Raw genomic sequence first — 22,870 nt, forward strand, 5'->3', positions numbered from 1 at the left:
AGTGACTGAATTGTTTCAAAGGAAAGGAAAAATCTGGAAATACTAAGTATTTCTTTTGGGCTGGTTATTGGTGTTTGTCTTTGAGAAGGAGTTTGGTCAGTAACTTTTACTGAGTTACCAAGAGCAGTAGTTTAGGTGAGAGGCTTTCTTCTTTTACTAGAGACTTCTCAATGGACCCCAGGTAGCAAAAATTGAAAATCTGTTTTGTGGTGTCAAAACAGCCAATTTGGACATAACTTGTTTAGAGCCTACATACCATTTTATAGTGCTGGCTTCCTTACACTGGGTGATTCTGTTCCCATTTTAATGGAATAATAAAACATAAAAATGAAAAATAGACATAAGATGGGGAAATAAATCAGATAAATAAAATAACAAAATTATCTGCTATATTGAAAACAACAGCAAAATCCCAGTAAGTACTAAACAAACTCTTTTAAGTTAAAATAAATGTAAATGATTAGTAAATCTTTGTATGTCTAGTTTATAGGGTTGGATTTCTTGAGGAATTTCAGAAGAGGCAGAATTGAAAGTTAGAGTTTTTCTGAAGGGTTCCTGGGGGGAAGAGGATGGTCAGGAACAGAGTCTTCTCATTCATGCCAGAGATCTTTGTGGCATTAGTCAAGGGATCAGGAATTAGGGCCACCAGGACAGTTCACTTACCAGGTCAACATAAATATAAATACAGCATAGGCTTAAACTATTAGTGAACTTATGTTATCTAAATCAACATATTCAATCCTTTCTTTCTTTCTTTCTTTCTTTCTTTCTTTCTTTCTTTCTTTCTTTCTTTCTTTCTTTCTTTCTTTCTTTCTTTTTCTTTTTTCTGTATTTATGTATTTGTCCTGTCAGAATATAGTTCCTGGAGTCAGATTTGTTGCTGTATGATTCTGGGCTAGATAGTGACCTTTTACCAACCTCCAGTGTCCTTGTCAATAAAAAGGGGCTAGTAAGTTGAAAGTATGCTGTAAGAATTAAATAAGAATATAATAAATATGGCACCATTGACCCAGTATTTCACACATAACAATTGTCAGTAAGTGGTAGCTGCTGTCACTTTAACTATATAACCTAGATTAGTTTTTTTCACTTTGCAACAAGGGTGATTAAGCATCACTCTATCTGGGTGAAAGTATTTGATTTTAATTTTTCTTAATGTTTATTTTTTTTTTTTTTGAGAGAGAGAGAGAGAGAGAGAGCAAGTGGGGGAAGAACAGAGGGAAAGAGGGAGACACGGGATCTGAAGCAGGCTCTAGGCTCTGAGCTGTCAGCATAGAGCCCGACATGGGGCTCAAAGTCATGAACCATGAAATCATGACCTGAGCCGAGGTCAGACGCTTAACCAACTGAACCACCCAGGTGTCCTGAAAGTATTTGATTTTAAACAGTATTTTTATTTTAGTATCATTGAACAAATGCCATATTTAAGCAATGCTGTTAATAAAATAATAGTATGTCTAATGCTTGGCATTTTAATGAAGTGTGCTTTATGTAGAATCAACATTTTAATTTAAAATATTGGCCATCTGCATATTTTCCCCAGCAGTTAACTTTAAATTTTCATAGCTACTCTTTGAAAACTAAAAACAAACATAGTTGCAAAAAGTTAAAGGAAAAACTATGAAAATATTTCTAAAATGAAATGGACACTTTGGTCTTTCAGAGATTCATCAAGCAACAATATGTGGATATTGTGCTGGATGTGGGCAATACAAGGATAAAGGAAAAGAGGTCACCACTCCTAAGGAACGTAGAGTGAGGTAGGAAGAGGAATGTACCATGGGACTGCTTCCTGCAGAGCTCTACACAAAATGCTTCTGTAGCAGAGGACAGAACAGTGAACTCGGCCTGAGGCTCTCTGGGCAGCTTTCCTTAAAAAGAAAACACAAGAGAATGGTGGTAACTAAGATGAAGAGAATTTTCTAGATAAAAGCTAAGTGGGGACAGGGAAGAGGTCTTTCAAGAAGAAAGAGTAGTAGTGTGAGCAAAGTGGCATAGAACCAAGAAAAAGTCTAACTCTAGACTATAGAAATAGTCTATTTTCCTATAATAGGAAATACAAGAAATTCATTCAAACACAGATTACATGGAGAAAAGAAGTGGAAGCATTTGGGGCTGGATGATGAAATACTTTGAGGATCAGTTAAAGAGTCTGCATTTCATTTTACAGAGTATGGAAAACCAGTATGGGTTTATAAGCAAGGGAGGGATGGGATTAACTTCATAGCAAATAATGTCAAAGGAAATCATTCCCTTTTAGCTTGCTATTGCTATATTTAAAAACTTCATTGAGAAACCTACATTAATGAAGCAAGCAGGCTCCCAAGGTGGGGGTAAGAGAATGCAAACGTGCTCTATCACCCTTGCCCAGGAGGGCACCTGTTGTTCCAGTAGGGGATTATCATACCTAAGAAGAACAGATCCATCATTCAGACAGAGAGTATCATTGGAGAAAGTAGTTGTACATATCATTTTTCTATTCTTCTGATTTTGCACCAAATGTTTTAATGTTCTAAGAACCAGGTTTTATAGGTGAAGTGAAGATTGCCACAATCCTCAGAAGTAATGCAAGTAACTCACATAAAAAAGAGGATTCTGTTTATGTTATCCAGAGTGTAGGCAGTCTGGGAATTCTCAAAACATTTTCTCTATTGCAGAAAAATCCAAAGGCATGTGGGTTCAAACACTTTTTCATGTATGTTCCTTACTTATATGCAAAAATGCCATGAAACTCTTATGCAATACATCCTTACAGACAAAAAGACAAAGAAATAATGGACAGAAATGTACAATGGCAAAGCATTAGAATTCTGATTTCCAAGAAGGTAACAAATTCCTCCCACGCTAGTGGATTCACTGTAATATCTGTAGTGTGGAATAAAGCATCATCTTTCCTTTTTCTTCTCCATGAATAAACTACTCCTTGGGAAACTTCACTGCATTTCAGAGATTTATACTGAATAAGGATGCTTTGGTTTTATACCAACCACGCCAGCTTCTCTTTTGTTTCTCATTCATTTATTTATTCATCTATTTAACCAACAAATATTTGTTGAGTGCCACAAATATTCATTGTGTGCATGTAGATACTGGTGGGAAAGTTAGAAAGTCAAAATAGATTTTCTGTCCTCACAGAGTTTCATGTCTAGTGAGGGGGAAAAATATTAAATGAATATTTAAATAAAAGTGTAACTACTGCAGTCTAGAGGCCAGTTGGGGCTTCCCTGACTATGGAGAGATAGATAAGATTGGCTAGAATCCCCCAGAGCCATTACCTGTGGGGTCAGAAGCTCTACTCTGCATATCCAGGTCTCTGTCTCATGGTCTCCTCTGTCTTTAAGCTTCTCTGTAGTGAAGCAGTCACTGTTTTGGGCTGCTTCTTCTTCTTCTTCTTATTTTATTTTAATTCCAATATAATTAACATGCAGGGTTATATTAGTTTCAGGTGTACAATACAGTGATTCAACACTTCCATACAACACCCAGTGCTCATCACAAGTGCATTTCTCAATCTCTCTCACCTATTTCACCCATCCTCCCTGGTAACCATCAGTTTGGTCTCTATAGTTAAGAGTCTGTTTCTTGGTTTGTCTTGTTTCTTTTTACCTTTGCTTGTTTCTTAAATTCCACATATGATTGAAATCATATGGTATTTGATTTTCTCTTTTTTTCACTTAGCATTATACTCTCTAGATCTACCCATGTCTTTGCAAATGGCAGGAGTTCATTCTTTTTTTATGGCCGAATAATATTCCATCGCACATATATACCACATCTTCTTTATTCATTCATCTATTGATGGACACTTGGGCTGCTTCCATAGTTTGGCTATTGTAAGTAACGCTGCTATAAACATAGGGATGCATGTATCCCTTTGAATTAGTGTTTTTGTATATATGTATATATCTTTGGTAGATACCCAGTACTGTGATTACTGGTTAATAGGGTAGTTTAATGTGTTGAGGAACCTCCACACTGTTTTCTGTAGTAGGTACACCAGTTTGCATTCCCACCAACACTGCATGAGGGTTCCTTTGTCTCTGCATCCTTGTCAACCCTTGTTGTTTGTTGAAATTTTGATTTTAGCCATTCTGACAGGTGTGAGGTGATAGCTCATTGTGGTTTTGATATACATTTTTCTGATGATGAGTGATGTTGAGCATCTTTTCATGTGTCTGTTGGCCATCTGGATGTCTTCTTTGAAGAAATGTCTGTTCATGTCTCTGCTCATATTTTTTAAAGTTTATTTATTCTGTGTGTATGACAGAGAGAGAGAGAGGGAGGGAGAGAGAGAGAGAGAAAAGAGGGAAGGAGGAGAGAGAGAATCACAAGCAGGCTCTGTACTGTCAGCACAGAACCCAACGTGGGGTTCAAACTCATGAACCATGAAATCATGATCTGATCCAAAATCAAGAGTTGGACACTTAACTGAGCAACCTAGGCATCTCTCTTCTGTTCATTTTTAATGGATTATTTGTGTTGTTTTTAGTGTTGAGTTGTATAAGTTCTTTATATATTTTGGATACTAACCCTTTATTGTATATGTCATGTGCAGATCTTCTCCCATTCAGTAGGCTGCTTTTTAGTTTTGTTTCCTTCACTGTATAGAAGCTTTTTATTTTTATTTTTATTTTTTACTTTTTTAATATTTTAGTTAACATACAGTGCAAAATTGGTTTCAGGAGAATTGAGTGGTCCATCACTTACATATAACACCCAGTATTCATTACAAAAGTACACCCCTTAGTACCCATCACCCATCTAACACATCTCCCACCCACCTCCCTCCATCAACCCTCTGTTCTCTATCATTAAGAGTCTCTTGTGGTTTGTTTCCCTTTCTTCTCTTTCCCCCATCCCTCTATGTTCATGTTTTGTTTCTTAAATTCCACATATGAGTGAAATCTTATGATATTTGTCATTCTCTGATTGACCTATTTCACTTAGCATAATACGTTCTAGCTCCATCCACATTGTTGCAAATAGCAAGATTTCTTTTTTTGATGGCTGAGTAATATTCCATTATATATATATATATATATATATATATATACACACATACATACATACCACATCTTCTTTATCTCTTCACGAGTCAATAGACATTTGAACTCTCTCCATAGAGTGTTTCCTTCACTGTGCAGAAGCTTTTTATTTTGATGTAGTCCCAAGAGTTTATTTTTGCTTTTATTTCCTTGCCTTAGGAGACATATTTAGAAAAATGTTGCTATAGTTGATGTCAGAGACATTACTGCCTCTGCTCTCTTCTAGGATTTAAAAAAAAATATTTGTATTTATTTTATTTTTTAATTTATATCCAATTTAGTTAGCATATAGTGCAATAATGACTTCAGGAGTAGATTCCAGCGATTCATCCCCTATGTATAACACTCAGTGCTCATCCCAACTGTCTTCCTTAATGCCTCTTACCCATTTAGTCCGTCCCCCCACTCACAATCCCTCCAGAAACCCTCAGTTTGTTCTATATTTAAGAATCTCTTGTGTTGTGTCCTCCTCCTGTTTTGTATATTATTTTTGCTTCCCTTTCCTTATGTTCATGTTTTGTATCTTCATTTCCACATATGAGTGAAGTCATATGATATTTTTCTCTGACCAATTTCACTTAGTATAATTCCCTCTAGTTCCATCCACGTTGTTGCAAATGGCAAGATTTCATCCTTTTTGATTGCCGAGTAATACTCCATGGCATATATACATATACCACATCTTCTTTATCCATTCATCTGCCAATGGGCATTTGGGCTCTTTCCATACTTTGGCTATTGTTGATAGCACTGCAATAAACATTGGGATGCATGTGCCCCTTCAAAACAGCACATCTGTATCCCTTGGATAAATACCTAGTAATGCAGTTTCTGGCTCATAGGGTAGTTCTATTTTTAACCTTTTGAGGAACCTCCATATTGTTTTCCAGAGTGGCTGCACCAGTTTGCATTCCCCCCAGCAGTGCAAAAGAGATCCTCTTTCTCCTCATCCTTGCCAACATCTTTTGTTGCCTGAGCTGTTAATTTTAGCCATTCTGACAGGTGTGAGGTGGTATCTCATTGTGGTTTTGATGTTGGGCATTTTTTCATGTGTTTGTTAGCCATCTGGATGTCTTCTTCGGAAAAGTGTCTATTCATGTCTTTTGCCTATTTCTTCACTGGATTATTTGTTTTTTGGGTGTTCATTTTGATTATTTCTTTATAGATTTTAGATACCAACCCTTTATTTGATATATCAGTTGCAAATATCTTCTCCCATTCCGTTGGTGGCCTTTTAGTTTTACTGATTTGTTTTCTCACTATGCAGAAACTTTTTCTCTTGATGAGGTCCCAGTAGTTCATTTTTTCTAGGATTTTTATGGTTTCAGGTATCACAGTTAGGTCTTTAATCCATTTTGAGTTTATCTTTGCGTATGGTGTAAGAAACAAGTCCAGTTTCATTCTTTTGCATGTAGCTGACCACTTTCCCCAACACCATTTGCTGAAGAGACTGTCCTTTCCCCATTATTCTTTCTTTCTCTATCAAAGATTAATTAACCATGTAATTATTGGTTTCTTTCTGCGTTTTCTATGTTCTATTAATCTATGTGTCTATTTCTGTGACAGTAACATACTGTTTTGATTAGTACAGCTTTGTAATATAACTTGACGTCCAGAACTGTGATGCTTCCAGCTTTGCTTTTCTTATTTATTCAAGGTTGCTTTTGTGGTTCCATACAAACTTTAGGATCGTTTGTCATAGCTCTGTGAAAAATGCTGGTGGTATTATGATAGGGATTGCATTAAATCTGCAGATTTCTTTAGGTAGTATAGACATTTTATTTAACAATATTTGTTCTTTCAACCCATGAGCATGGAATATCTTTCCATTTTTTGTGTTATCTTCAATTTCTTTCATAGTGTTTTATAGTTTTCAGAGTACATGTCTTTCTCTCTTTGGTTAGGCTTATTCCTAGGTATCTTATTATTTTTAGTGCAATTTTAAGTGGGATTGTTTTAATTTCTCTTTATACTGCTTCATTATTAGTGTATAGACATGCAACAAGTTTCTACACATTGATTTTGTATTATATACTTTACTGAATTCATTTATCAGTTCTAGTAGTTTTGGGGTGGAGTCTGTCAGGTTTTCTATGTATATAGTATCACGTTATCTGCAAATAGTGAAAGTTTTACTTCTTCCTTACCAATTTGCATGCTTTTATTTCTTTTTCCTGACTGATTTCTGTGGCTAGGACTTCTAGTACTATGTTGAATAAAAGTGCTGACAGTGGACATCCTTGACTTCTTCATGACTTTCGGAGGAAAGCTCTTAGTTTTTCCCCACTGAGGATGATGGTCACTGTGGGGTTTTCATAGCTTTTATTATGTTGAGGTATGTTGCCTCTAAACCTACCTTGTTGAGAGCTTTTATCATGAATGGATGTTGTACTTTCTCAAATGCTTTTTCTGCATCTATTGAAATTATCATATCGTCTTTATCCTTTCTCTTATTGATATATCATGTTAATTGATTTGTGAATATTGAACCACCCTTGCATCCATACAATAAATCCCACTTGATAGTGGTGAATGTTTTTTCTAATGTATTGTTGGATTCTGTTCTGCACCTCTTTCCAAGAGGACATCAACCCATTCTATCCTCAGTTTTTACCAGACCTCTATTTGTAAGTGTGGCTGACTTTAATGAAGATTTAGGAGTCATGAGGAGAGTCTGTAGCATGGTTTGTACAGCAAATGAATGTGAAAACATTATTTGGATATTCATGGTTTTATAAGTCCATTCTATCACTTCACCTTCTCACTGGACTTTCATCTCTTTAAGACTCAGCTTTCCCTGCTTTCTCCTTCCTCCACTCCTTTCTTTGCCCTTTGCTTCCCTTCCTACCATCGCTCAGAAGCAACCAACCAGCTAACCGACCAACTGCCATCACCACAATAACAAACACAGTGAACAATAAACAAATCCTTTTATTCTTTCATGGAGCCTGACCACCTTTTTTTGTCATTTGGGCTTCTGAAGATATCCATGTTCTCAGAGTTACAACTTCTACTCCAAAAGGCTTATGTATATATTATACTCAATACAGTGTTTTTCTATCCTAAGAGAAATTCTGTTGCCATCTGTTAAGATGTGTATTTTTAGTCTGGGTATATTACAAATTAGGATGCATGCTCTGACAGAAAAGTAGGAAGTATAATAAAGTACAGTATTAAAACAGAGGGACTGGATTTAAACTGAGGAAGTAGACTTTTCTGAGAAAGAAAAGCTTCTCTGAGAAAGAATAGCATGTCTCAAGACTATTAGCAGAGTCTAGCGACAAGGAGGAGGGAAGAGCATTTAGAGTAGGGGGTCTGGAGATGGGAAAGAGTTTGGTACATTGGAAAAACTGAAAAGAGGCCAGCATGGCTATACCCTAAAGAAGAAGAAGAGAAAGAAAGGGATGAAGGTGGAGAGGTAAGCATGGACTGATCACGTGGGACCTTGTAGGCCACACGACTCCAATTTTTAGCTTCCAGAATCTTCCCTAACAAATGAAATGGCTTCATGAATTTTTTTTTTTAACTTTGAGTTTATTGGTTTTTGAAACCGATACAATTGTGCCAAAGCTGGCAAATGTGTACGCACGCACACACGCACACACGCACACACGCACACACACACACACACACACACACACACAATTGTTACATAAAACACCTTCCCCGAGGGCTATATAATTTGGCATTATTATGAAGTCTATCCTATATAGCCATACGCATGATTCTGGGTCAGCCCGGGTGATTAGCTGAAAATTATCTCCATATTCATTTTCTCTCCACAGGAATGTTTCTTGCAGAGAGACCCACAATATGAGGGTTTCCGTAAGAGCTTAAAAAAATGTTGCCTGCCAGCAGCACATGAATTTTCTATCAGTTTCTAGGATTTGGGTCTGTTCAGCTGACATACCCATTTCCCCTGAAGAACAAGTAGCTCTTCCTCTGCCCAGGGCCTTAAGTATTAAGGACCAGCAGGAATAAATCTGAGTTCTGTTTACCACCAGGGTAAACTGCCCTCCTATGGCATTCTTGTGGAAAGGCACTTTTCTGGGGTTTAGTATACCCCCACATATTTATAGGCACTGAAAATGACATATATACCTTGCAGACATTGTGCCCACTGCTTACTGCCAATATTAATCTGTATCCAATGATGATTCTCATTCTGTTATTTTCTGGAAATAAATTATTTTGTTTGTTCTCTCAATTCTACCTACCCCAAACTATCTTACTCTTCTGCTCCATTCTTACTTTTCACCTAGTAATAACCACACTTTTTCAGCTTTTTATTGAAAGTAATAAATTAAGACGTTTATCTTCAAGCGGTTTCACCTCGCGTAGTCATCGCCAACACATACATTAGCACGCTCACAGTACTGAGTGTTCCGGAATTCATTTCAGTAGCAACAACATTCACTGACCTTAAAAAAAAAAACAAAACACAAACAAAAAACAAAAAAAACCACCTTTCCACTTACAGTTACTTGCTAGTCTTACACAATTGTACCTTCCACACAGTATAATACTTTAAAATGAAGATAGTTTGAGGAAGCAATATCTTCGGCGGCTCTTCCTTAAAAGGAAGCCACGGGCCACTTGCTGAGATTGGCTTTGCTGCAGGTACTAAGATTCCATCCGGTCATCCTGGGAGTCAACACTTATGGTGGAGCCTTGGCTACTGGCATCAGCACTTTCATAGGACTTTTGATCTTTGGCAAAGTTGATGAAAACCTGATTTTTCAAGGGAAATAAAGCCATTACTGCTTGGTAAGCCAAAGGAAGAAATAAGGTTAATGCACACACACACACACACACACACACACACAGAGTGAAAGAGAAAATAAGAAAACTAGATAGTTTAGGGACATGTCCACACATATATACACACTCTCACTAGTAGTCCTTTTACATACTCAAATTTAACTGGGCTTTGAAAATAAAACCCATATCTACAACTATAATCATAATATAAATCTAAAGCTATAGTTGAGTATCTATAACCACATATCTATGTTTATATGATCTACATTAACATCTCTATCAAGAATAATACAGGAACCCAAGCCAAACCATTATCAAATGTTTATGAGATGATGTTGAGAGAAATTTCACTAGTTTCAAGGGTTAATATACTAAAACAAAATTTGTAAAGAAAGCCCACATTAACTTTATGTTCAGTAAGCCAGTTATTTAATTTTTTTTTAATGTTTGTTTATTTTTGAGAGAGGCAGAGCGTGAGCAGGGGGAGGGGCAGAGAGAGAGAGGGAGACACAGAATCTGAAGCAGGCTCCAGGCTCTGAAATGTCAGCACAGAGCTGGATGCAGGGCTCGAACTCAGAACTGTGAGATCATGACCTGAGCTGAAGTCAGACGCTTAACTGACTGGGCCACTCAGGTGCCCTAGTAAGCCAGTTATTTAACAGGCAGACTTTTATTACTTGGTTTAAAATCATTAAGTCTGTTAGTCATAGATTCCTCCAGAAACTATTGATATTTTGTGTCTGACATGGTCATGGTAGTTGATTATAAGTCAAAGGCTAAATTTTCTGGGTCAGTAAAGCCATAATTTCCTGAAGGCCCCATAAAAAATTTTCCATAAAATGCAACACTCTGAGGCCCCTGAGGCTTAATGTTCAGACCCGTTGTGACGGTAGATGCAATGAACTGTTCTATATATCAGCTTGGTAGAGCTGTATGAAATTAACACCACACAGAGATGGTGAAGAATGACCACAAAGGCTCTAATTACTGAATACAAAGAAATTAAGAGATGATATGAGTAAAACAAAAAATTCTACATTTACCACTTTGGTTGCATGATTCTAGCAGATCTAAAGGTCTGATACCAAATTCTCTTTATGCTGTGCTAACCCCGGAAGCCAGTCAATAGAAATGTTATTTAAGAAACCTACTGAAAAGGGGGAAAAAGACAGAAACTTATCAAGGATAAAGTAAGGAAAGTGTTAACATCTGTTTGTTTCATAGGTGAAAACACCACTTTGTTGCTTTACATATTCATATAACCTAATGGATATAAGTGTCTTATAGTAAGGAAACGTCTTCTTTTCTCCATTAAAAAATAGTTCATGCTTTTCACACTTTTTTTGAACATCCCAAAAAGTAGGTAGAGTTAAATTAAGCTGGGGTGCCTGGGTGGCTCAGTCAGTTAAGCATCTGACTCTAGATTTCGGCTCAGGTCATGGTCTCACTGTGGTGGGATCGAGGCCCATGTGGGTCTCTGTGCTGATGGTGCGGAGCCTGCTTGGGATTCTCTGTTCCCTTCTCTCTACCACTCCCTGACTCATGCCATCTCTCTTTCTTTCTCTCTAAAAGATAAACATTTTTTTAAAAAGAAATAAATTAAGCTAAGTTTTTCAGGTGTAAGCTTAGATATTGCTTCAATGAAAAACAAACTGAATGGTATTAAAAAGAAATAATCAGGGGCGCCTGGGTGGCGCAGTCGGTTAAGCGTCCGACTTCAGCTCAGGTCACGATCTCGCGGTCCGGGAGTTCGAGCCCCGCGTCAGGCTCTGGGCTGATGGCTCGGAGCCTGGAGCCTGTGTCCGATTCTGTGTCTCCCTCTCTCTCTGCCCCTCCCCCGTTCATGCTCTGTCTCTCTCTCTCTGTCCCAAAAATAAATAAACGTTGAAATCTGCATTTCATTTAAAAAAAAAAAAAAAAAAAGAAATAACCAGAATGTGTAATAATTACTATGTGACATTATGCACTTGGATAGTGGTATCCAGCTTACCTCTTCCAGGGTCGTTTGACTCACTAAGAAATTTGTGATATTTAAAGCAGTCTTGTTGGTTTCTAGCAGATCAAAAATGTTTGCCACTCCTCCTGCTGTGACAGGCACATGGTATTCTAGCATGCTGAGGTGCTGATCCTGTGGAAACCGAGGGAAACAATTTATTCTGCAATGTCAGGTCATACTGAGTTGACTAGACATAACTTGACCAAGAGCTAAGGAAAATACTGAAATGCATTCCATTGACAATGATGCAACAGTATAAAGTGATGGCTGTATTTTGAAACTAACAACCTGCAAAGAGATGAAAAGTTTTACGAATGTCAAAGAGGAAACAAATTACAAACCTAATGAATATTCCAAAGTAGTCTACATTCCTATGCACTTATAAAGTCATCACAGTCTTGCCTAGAAAAAATACTGTGAAATGGTATTTTAAATACTTTTTTAATGTTTGTTTATTTTTGAGAGACAGAGTACGAGCCAGGGAGGGGCAGAGAGAGAGGGAGACACAGAATCTGAAGCAGGCTCCAGGCTCCAAACTGTCAGTACAGAGTCCAACACAGGGCTTGAACCCATTAACCGTGAGATCAAGACCTGAGCCAAGGTCGGATGCTTAACCGACTGAGCCACCTAGGTGCTCTATGAAATGGTATATTAGAGGTCAGATTATGCTCAGCTCACATTAAGGCTTTTTTCAGGGATCACATTTAGAATTTTTTTGTTTTGTTTTGTTATAATGTTAGAATTGTTCTAAAAGGCTGTGGATTAACTTCAATTTATATTGGCTAAAGATGCTAGATTTCAAAAGCATGGCATATGAAAAATCTCTTTCAAATATGCCACATTCTTTCTTAACTCACCTGGAAATTCTTTTCAATTTCTTCATTAGTCCATAGTATCACCATCTACTTATAATCTATTCTTGTTTTCTTGGAGCATCTTTAACATTTTGCTTTTCTACATATTTAATAGTTAGCATATCCTTTTTATTTTTCCTCTACAATGACTCTTAAATTTAAACCTTTCCTCTCTATTTGCACCATCAATGTTATTAACTTGATGTTCCCCACTCCATATCTAAGCAACTGTTACAGCCTCTTCTGTGGCCTGGAAACTGCATACATTCATACATTCTGGCACAAAGCAGCTAGGATAATCTTTCCTAAGCACTATTTGATCAAGAATCTACCCCTGCAACCTATATGGATCATGACTGTGTATTTCACCTGGTATTCAAGACATGTTACTGGAAACCCCTCCTCTTCTCACTCCTGTGCTCACTGCCTACCCCCTCTTATTAACCTGTGCATGCATCACGCCTGTTACCACAATCAGGCTATCTTACTTATTTTTATTCCCAAAATGTTGCTTTTGCTATTTCCCTTCTAGAGATCTAGAAACCACCACATACTCATAAATAATGGTCTGTTTAGAAAGAAATGAGACTTTTGTGATCACTGCATTTGCTTTTTGTAGCCCCGGCCCCACAAGGAACAGACCAGGGTGAATGTAATCTCATCACTCAGTGAATAAACACAGATTTCAACTCAGAAATTCACCAAAAGGAGAAGCACTATGACCAACGTGATTTGTGCAAAGTGTCTTTTAATTTTTAAATTTGATTTTAATTTAGATGGTTGAAAATAGACTTTGATAAGAATCGTAAAAGCCATTGTTTCCTGAAGAAGTTAGCCAAGGTTTGGGAGGTCCAGGCAAAGGTATTTTATAGAGATAAAGAATTATTTTAAAAAATGCACTCTATTTTACGATCTACAATCATGTCACATTACTATGGTGCCTTATAGTTTATGAAGTAGCTTTGTGCACATTTTATCATTTATTTCTCGCACCAATTTTGTGAAGTAGATGTCATTATGCCTATTTCACAAAGGAGAAAAATGAGGTTCAGAGACTTTAAATGTCTTGCTGGAAGTCACACAGGGAGAGCTGGATTTTGGTCCATCTTTCACCATTTCTTTCCACCTTTACACACCTGATTTCTATTAAAAACACTGGCTATAACTACATCTTGTACAAACTACCTACACATCAAAGATGTTATAAGGATAGCTGTTTTGTCATGTGCATTTATTTAAATATGTACTATATGAGATACATACACATATATCTGTGCCTGTCCATCCTGTGGGTATGTATATATAACATGAGATTAATTGAATAATGTTTCAACTAGTGTGGGACTTAAGAACTTGATTTCCAAGCAGTTCAAATCATTGTGGGCTTATTTTCCAAATGAGAGGAACAAAGAAGATAATCTTTTCCAGCTGTGACATTCTGGAACTTTGTAATTGTTTTTTTTCTAAGAAGAAATGTTCTTAGTCATATAATATCTGTCTTCCCTCAGTCCCTTAACATATATAACTAGTAAACTCTGTGTATACAACTTAAAAACTAATAGTATGGTCATAAAGCCTCTGTGAGGAACAAATAAATGAAGATATATATATATATACACACACATATGGACTACATTTTATGTATGTATGTATGCGCTTATGTTAATGCAAGCTGTCTACACCCAATGTGGGGCTTGAAGTAGTAAACATGAGATCAAGACTGACATGCTCCACAGAATGAGCCAGCCAGTTGCCCCAGGACTACATTACTTTTAAATAGCTACAAAATTATATAATTAATTTGAGGATTCTATTTGTTCATAGTAAATATGTTTCAGAGTGTCTTATGTATCTTGAACTAATAGGTGTATTAATAGTAAAGCCACAGTCAACTTAAAAAAGGCAAACATCCGTATGAGATTATGACTACCAAAACCAGTCAAGACTAAGAGGTAGGGCAATTTCTTACTTACTTTTAAGTATGTTTTTGGAAAGTGCAGTTGCATAAACCTTGTGAGGGCCTCCATGCTCACTTTGGTATTCTTCAAGTGAACCTTGACAGTAAATCCTCTTCCAAACCTAGAAAGAAAAAGTGTGGAATGTGATATGAGTTACATTTCGCTGAAATAGCTCCCCTGGAATTCTAGGTAATGAAACAGGACCCAAGCTGACCATGATAGCCCCTTTACTTATATAAAGACTGTCATTTTGCCATAAAAGTTCAGGGTATGTTGCAACTGGAAATAGTGCACTGCCATTATTTTTTATTTAGTTCTACCACTATCCAAAGTCACACTCCTTGGACAAAAGCTGCATTAGAAAGAAAACATAAAATCTTGGCTTTCTTTGACATGGATGAATTGGCAATTGATGTCAATATCTGGGGTTAAATACTTTCTAATTTAAAGCAGACAGGTCTTAAAGGGCAAGTCTTTGGAGATTTGGTGTCAAAAGTGAGCATTATTCATTTTAAAAATGAATAATAAATCAATATGCTAGCTAACTGTTTGCCCAAATATAGACTTTATAAACAAGTCACAACAGACTCTGGGAACAATGTATATGGCCTCTTTTGCCCTTTTTTGCTTACCTTGGTTAATGCTATCTTATAAGAAAACCAAGCTGTACAAATAAAATTATAAAGTTAACACCCTGAAGTTTGGAGATTAACATGAATACGTGTAAGTGCATATGCATTCTGGCAAATATAAAATTTTAATTTAATTTTAATTTGGTCATATGATATTTATGCACGTTTCCCCAGTGTATTCTTGATTAAACGTTTTGAATGCAGTAAAAATGTTAAATAGTTTACTGAAAGCCTGTGCAAATGGAAAATGAACACGTTAGATAAAAATCTATGTCTTCATGTACTTGGGAAGGTCTAATTTCTTCTTGAGTAAACTCTTAGAAACTGCCTTCTGAGAGTTATTTTTGTCATAGTTGTTTTTAAGACCTAAGTAAGATAATTTTAAGACCTTCGGTAAGATAATTTAACTTTAAGGTGAACTGATGATCAACTTTTTCTTTCCAGTTTTACTACTCATTACAGGATAGGCTGCTGAGTAATCCTACAAAGTAAGGACAGTACTGTTAGATGTACCTCCCCACATCAAATGTCAAACAATGCCATTGTTCTTCACCTGCTCTTTATATGCTGCAAAGATCCAATGCACTGGAACCTTCCATTCACCATAATGGCCAACCTGGTACAGAGAGCCTCACATTCTTCCATGCTGAAAGACAGAATCACATCAGAATTCTGGGCACAGAGAGAAGTGCTCATAAGCATAAGCTGAGCTGTTTCATTATGGCACCTTGGAAATACTATTTTAGTTCCTTAAGATGTCTTTTCCCTTGAAGGACACACAAAATACATTTTAAAATATAAATTAACTGTCTTCACATAGGGTTTATTACTCTTTATTCTCCAGCTTCAAGCTATCTCTCTCACCTGGAATGCCCTCTCATCAAATGCAGCATTTCTTTCAACCTCTTTTAAGCTTAGGCTCAAGACCTACATTTCCTGAGAAATGTTTCCAAAATAATCCTGAGCTTTTTTCATGATGTTTCATATTCCATATTCAGTTGACTTTTATGCTTTTTTATTTATAACTAGTTAACCTATACTTGATTATATAATCTCTCATTTCTAGAACTGTGTTAACTGGTAGAGATCCTCTCCACTTCCTACAAAAGCGAATGGTAATAAAAAGACTGGTTTCAGAACACATAGTGTATGGGGCATAGCTAGAATATGAAAAAGTCTCTTAATTATAAACTAATCTAGAACTTTTCCTACTATGAGAATTGCAGGGAAGAGATCACTTTAATACATGGCTAACCTTATAAAAAAGGCACAGATAAAATGCTTCAGCAGCATTTTTATTTCCTTGATTGGAAAGGTCTATTTCATGGAGGAGGACTGGGAGATTAGAATTTGTATTTTTGGCGGCACTTGGGTGGCTTAGTCAGTTGGGCATCTGACTCTTGATTTCAGCTCAGGTCATGATCTCACGGTTCGTGGGATCGAGCCCCGCGTCCGGCTCCAAGCTGACAATATGTAGTCTACTTGGGATTCTCTCTCTCCCTCTCCCTCTGCTCCTCTCCCACTCATGCATGTGCTCTCTCTTTCTTTCTCTCAAAATAAATAAACAAACATTAAAAAAAAAGAATTTTGATTTTGTGAAAAGACAGTTTCAGGTAGAAAGCACAGCCAAAGAGATGGTGTGGTGATAAGGAAGGCAGTGAGTGTATGTGGAACCACTAGTCGTTCAGATTGACTGAGAGGAGAGGGTGTCATAGGAGAAAAAAAAAAACAAAAATAAACGGGAAATTTAGATGAAGCCAGACAATAAAAGGCCTTGTATACTACGGCTGAGGATGTTGAACTTTATGTGATAGGCAATAAGGAGTCCTAGTCAAATTAAGAGAGTCATAAGTCCCTCTCAATTCGAGAGAAATTTATTTTTAGAAAGACTGTCCTACTGGCCACAGGAGCTGGATTCTCACGTGAAACCTGCCTGACTCGCCCCTGTGACCATAAACATAAAATACTTTATTTGGTTGTGGCAATTCATCACTAATATACATTACATAGGAATACCTCTTCCCATTTCTCATCCTAAAATGCTGTCAACGACTTCAGTGTTCCCCCCACTCAGTTTACCTGTGAGACGTGAGGATGACGGAACATTTATTCTGCACTTCTTCTGAAATGATCCTCCACAGGTGCCGTTTTGACTTAGGGTCCATCCCAGAGCTCGGCTCATCCTTAATAGAAAGTTACAGGGAAGATTTATCAAATTAATTAATATTTGATGAGGTCCTTTACATGAATCACTGCATCTCACTTGCCTAGAACAGAAATCACTTTGCGAAGTCCTGTGACTAACTTGTTTTGTACTTAATAGGTTTCTTTCTGCTGCTGTCAGAAAGCTCAAAATTAACCATTTAAAATTGTCAATCTGTTTTAAAAAGTGCCTCAGTGAAGTTGACACCCTGTTACTTTACACTTGTCTCATATTTCTTTGGAAAAAAAAATCTGGTTCAATTACTGACAAAGCAGAGTTTCTGCATTTAATACTACATTGTCACATGTATATTTGAAGCTACATCAACAAGATTGCTACCTTGCTCCTGATAGCAGAATTGTGGCACGAGGAATAATACGGCATGTGTCACACAGAGAACACAACCTGATTTTCCAGTTAATATGTTTGAGGTAGATTTTAAATTCTATGCTACTAATTGAAATTTAATACTCCTTAGGGAAATTAAAATAAGATTTGTAGAAATTGTCAAGTAGAAAATATAAATCATATTTAAAATAAATGTTTCGAAAAATTGTTCAGATGTAAGATGCAAAATGTACAAAAATGAATGATCTAAACAAAGAATACTAGATCCTAAGAGATGATTAAATTAGCAAGTTCTAGGTCAAGATTAGGTAATAATTAAAAATATGAATTTGCAGTGGAAAACATCCACATAGGATCATCTGAGGCTTGTGTTTATAGTAAGAGGCTAAAGAAAGGAATGGATATTGATTTGGGCAAACAGTAAAGGATATCTTCTCATTGCCCCTGTTTTTGAAGATGATAGCATAGATGGCCGATGCATATGGAAGAAAATATAATAGCTTTCTCTCACAGCCTGTATTTCAGTTCAGCTCATTAATATATAACCTTTGCATAGCACTTTTAAATGTTTTAAAGTAATTTACATCCATTATTTCACAGGGGTACCTAAGGATTGTTTTGTTTAATTTAGGGGACACTTAGACAATAAAATTCCACCATAAGCATCAATTGGCAGGGAGGTAATGCGCTATAAGCTTCTGGTATTATAGAAAGGTAGGTTGTGTATCACTCTCGTTGGGCAGTTTAAACGATTTGGTTCTCTGTCTGACTGAATCCCCAGAATAATGTGGTGATTTGTAACTGAATTCGTATTGCATATGGTTAAAGCTCTTGTGAAGTTTGGAGCTCCTTGAATGAAGGGGAGCTTCCAAAATAAGGACAAGTTCATTTCTCGGTAATAAACACCTCCACAATGTTTGGTGCGAAGAGCAAGCAGGATGCCACATCACCTCTACGTGAACTTTGTATTTCCAGGTGACGAATTTAATTTTCCAGCTCCTAACCGAACCATAAATGTGAAGTGCATCTCTTGCCTCCAAAAAATTCAAACAGAATAGGAAGGCATATTGTCAATCACATCCCAAACTAGGTAACGTGTATTTTTAAGTCACGAGGAAATGAAATTTTAGCACAACATGTTGCCCTAAAATGTGTCTCTCCTCTTTAGTAGAAGTTAGAAAATATGTTGGTTCATCTGACGAGTTACTAACAGAACAGATTTCTTCAATAATGGGTAATCAAATTCTCCCATATTTTGTAACTTTACTTACTCATTAGCATATCCTGAATTTGGTTTGGCTACTTCCTGTTCCCATGACAAGTGTCTCTTCTGAAACAGACTGAGCCATAGCTCTTTGCTGACATAAATTCCCTTAAGGAGACAGCGTATGTAAAGTCTTTTGCAAAATAACCAGCACATTGTGAGACTTCACCAAAGGTTTATGGCAACAACGATAGTAACATGTTGCACATACTATTGGACATGTGATTCTAATTATGTAGTAGCCTTTTCCACAACAGTCCTCTTACCAGCAGCAAAATGGAAGGTTTCCCTATCAAGGCCAGGGCGGTGGATAATTTTCTTTTTGTGCCGTAACTGCACAGCGAGGTAGCCCTGTCCTTGTAGGGCATCAGGTGAAGTCTCCTAAGGAGTTTATGAACAGTCTGTGGGTGGAAAACAGGAGTTAGAGGAAAAGATGCTTATGAAAGAAAGTTCTATAACGAAGAAATACATACCTGAAAAAAATTCAAACATTTAAACCAGCATAGATTTTATTCTTACTTTTTTTTAATTAATTTTTAAAGTTTATTTATTTATTTTGAGAGAGACACAGATAGCATGAGTGGGGGAGGGCAGAGAGGGAGGGAGAGAGAGAATCCCAAGCAGGCTCCGTGCTGCCAGCACAGAACCCGATGCAGGGCTCCAACCCATGAAGCTGTGGGAGATCATGACCTGACCCGAAACCCAGAGTGGAGGCTTAACTGACTGAGCCACCCAGGTGCCCTATTTTTACTTTTAAAGGTCCACCTACAAATGAAAATTATTTAAAGAGATGAAAACGATTCTGTGGAGGCTCATTTTCAAATGAGATTTTCCCCTGTGTATGTGTGTGTGTTTACAATTGCAGATTGTACTTTCTGCAGGATTTCTTTATAAAACTTAAAAGAGCTAAAACAGAACATGACCCTTCACAAGGCAGGTTTCTCATTGACTGTCCTCACTGTTCTGTCTTTCTTCCTACTGGGGGAGCAAGTTGTCACAAAGGCTTCGTGTCTATTTAAAACTGACCCACTATCAAAACTTTAGCACATTAACTTAGGAATCATGGGTTCCTGAGGCTATTTCTGTTGTTAAACAGCTCTGGTAAATAGAGGAATCCTAGGAGGATTTCCACAGGTCCTTGGGGTTGCAGAAATAGAGGAGACTGCCCTAAGGGTTAGTCATTCCATTAAAAAGGCAAATGATTGCCATGAAACACAAGACCACATTTAAAAAATCAAAATGGAAGCTATTCTATTTTATGTGGGCAGTTTGCAGGGAATTGCATGTTTCAAAACTTATCTAAACACTAAAGGATGTGCAGACCAACCCATGCTCAAGCCAGAGCCTAAGGCAAGTGTGATCCTTTACTTGATAGTTCTTGAAAGGTAACTGAACAAGCACAGGTCAAGGAGCTTCTGAAGCTGAGTTCATAGGTATATATATGATGTACAAAATTAAGCTAAGACTGCCTAAACTTTCAGTGACAGGAGGAAAATGCCCTAGTTTTTCAGATGTCAACTTAGTCTTGAGAGTTGGGGTTGCGGCGGGGGGAGCTGAAACAATAATGGTTTTCAAATGAACTAGTTTTTCACACTCATACTCACGTCCTTAATATCTTTTTCTGGAATTCCATGTATCCTCGCGTAGAAATACAAATGTTCTTCCACCGATACCAGGTCGTCTAAGGCATCTTCCTGAGGGCAGTATCCAACCAATGAGCTGTGTGAGTCAACATGACCCAGAGATCTGCATTGAGAGAAGTGAAGATACAGAGGGGTTTCAAAAGGTATGTCCCTTCTAGTCCCCAAAAGTTGGGAAGGCAGCTCTACTTTGGTCATGGAGATTTGTGATTCTAATAAAAAGAGGTAAAATAACCCCACCATCATATCACACACATAAAGTTTTAAAAATTAGGGCACAAAATAGCTGTTTCTCCCCTAGGGATGTAATACTATATCTACAAAATAACAAAGCGTTCATTTTAATTATGTTGTGCTTGATAAGTTGAAGCCATGGTTTCCCATACCCAGTTTTATTTCTGATCAGAATGTTTCCACTTGAAGGAATTATGTCTCCTGTCAGCATCTTGAAGATAGTTGTCTTTCCTGCTCCATTCACCCCAAGAAGGCCAAAGCACTGGTTTGGGAGAGGGAAAAAAAGATGTAAATCTTAACCCAAACCAGACATGTTACTATTACATCTGCTTCCTCTTTTTCCCTGGATGAAATAAATTCCAAAGAAAAATAAGTTCCTGGAATTATTCATGGATATTGTAGTGTTCTTCTGGCATTTGATAAAACTTTCTCTTTTACAACAAATATCTTTTTTTTTTCCTTTTACCATCTGAACATTTGTATATATACACAGGACTTGTTTTACATATTATATTATCTGCGTGACATGATAAAATATTCCATAAGTAAGATACGCTAACTTGACAAAGTAATTATATTTATAGGTTTCACATTATTCACACAAAATCACTACTGAATAAGCCACTGAAGCAATAATTTCTTTATGCTGTTGAATGGATTGGATGCATGTGGTTTGCAGCTCTCCTCAAAAAAACTAAGGGAAATGCCCACATTTTCTCTTTCTTTTCAAAGCTGGCTTAATATTTCTTCTATAAAAATGGCAAGAATAAATATGAATGCAGTTCTAGGACCTTGCTTCTTTTTTTATTAAAAACAACTTTCTAATGCGTATTTATTTTTGAGAGAGGTAGAGAGAGAGCTTGAGCAGAGGAGGGGCTGAGAGAGGAGACAGAGGATCCGAAGCAGGCTCCAGGCTCCACACAGACAGCAGAGAGCTCAATGCACCACCTGAACCCACAAACCGTGAGATAATGACCTGAGCCAAAGTCAGACGTTTAACCACCCAAGTCAGATGCTTAACCCACTGAGCCACCCAGGCACCCGTAGGATCTCGCTTCTGACAACAGATCTCTTCATGCTGTCTTTCACAGGGAGCTGAAAACTGAAAGTTGAAGACAGCGCCTTGCACGGGCTTCTTGACTGAAAGTCCAGCCCAGGGAGGACAGTAGGTAGCATGGGCAGGGGCTCAGAACTAGGTGTGTGGTGAATCCTCCCTGACGAGAGGGAAGACTTAGTAAGTAACAGAAGGATATGTGTACATTGTATACACAGAATCCATCAAGATATTCAGAGGTTGACTTCTACATTTCTAGAAAAAAATAGGAAAGTTTAAAGATTTTTGTGACTTAACATGCCAATATAAAGGACAGTTAGGAACAGAGAAAGTTCCTCACCTCCCCAGCGGGTATGCCAATGCTGATGTTGTTTACAGCTATAATCTTTTTGTGGATAAGTTGGTAGGTCTTTGTGAGACGATGGAGCTGGACCAGGTCAAATTCACTTGCGCCATTTTCCACTCTTAATCTCTCAGCTCGGACGTCTTCATCTTCGTCTATTGTCTCCACTACAGGAGACGAACTAAATTTTCTAAAGAAGAGTCTAAAAAAAAAAAAAGACCCAGTGATTTTGCATCAATGATTTTAAAGTGGCACAGCTCAATTTCAACATGTTTTAATGAATTCTCACTTCACTAAAAGCGCACAATCACACACTAGGCTTCAGATTTGTTATGCATTATGCTACTTAAGTAAGTTAAGAATTAGTACAAATGCTCTTCACCATATTCAGTGACATGAATGTCCCTCTATGTTCTGTTTACTGTGAATGTCTTACTTAGTATCTAGGCAATATATTAAGGTTATCAGCCCTGAAAGCAGTCTCAAACCCACATCAGTACCTTGCCTAATGTATGCTAAAGCAAACCAATCCAAACAA

At 37.2% G+C, this 22,870-nt stretch overlaps 1 protein-coding gene across 1 annotated transcript in view; it reads right to left on the reverse strand.

Moving 5' to 3' along the window:
- Window positions 1-9,534: 9,534 nt before the first annotated feature.
- ABCA12 (ATP binding cassette subfamily A member 12) overlaps window positions 9,535-22,870 on the reverse strand; it is a 176,698-nt gene continuing 163,362 nt past the window's right edge. Inside the window, exons 45-53 of the mRNA XM_030325633.1 lie at window positions 22,330-22,534; window positions 21,088-21,197; window positions 20,666-20,807; window positions 19,328-19,462; window positions 17,326-17,429; window positions 15,800-15,892; window positions 14,630-14,735; window positions 11,797-11,934; window positions 9,535-9,776 (exon numbers count right to left, since the gene is read on the reverse strand). Coding sequence (XP_030181493.1) covers window positions 9,669-9,776; window positions 11,797-11,934; window positions 14,630-14,735; window positions 15,800-15,892; window positions 17,326-17,429; window positions 19,328-19,462; window positions 20,666-20,807; window positions 21,088-21,197; window positions 22,330-22,534 — 1,141 coding nt within the window. The 3' untranslated portion in view covers window positions 9,535-9,668. The remainder of the gene's footprint in view (window positions 9,777-11,796; window positions 11,935-14,629; window positions 14,736-15,799; window positions 15,893-17,325; window positions 17,430-19,327; window positions 19,463-20,665; window positions 20,808-21,087; window positions 21,198-22,329; window positions 22,535-22,870) is intronic.

This window comes from Lynx canadensis, chromosome C1 (assembly GCF_007474595.2).
Source record: "Lynx canadensis isolate LIC74 chromosome C1, mLynCan4.pri.v2, whole genome shotgun sequence".
Lineage (NCBI taxonomy): Eukaryota > Metazoa > Chordata > Mammalia > Carnivora > Felidae > Lynx > Lynx canadensis.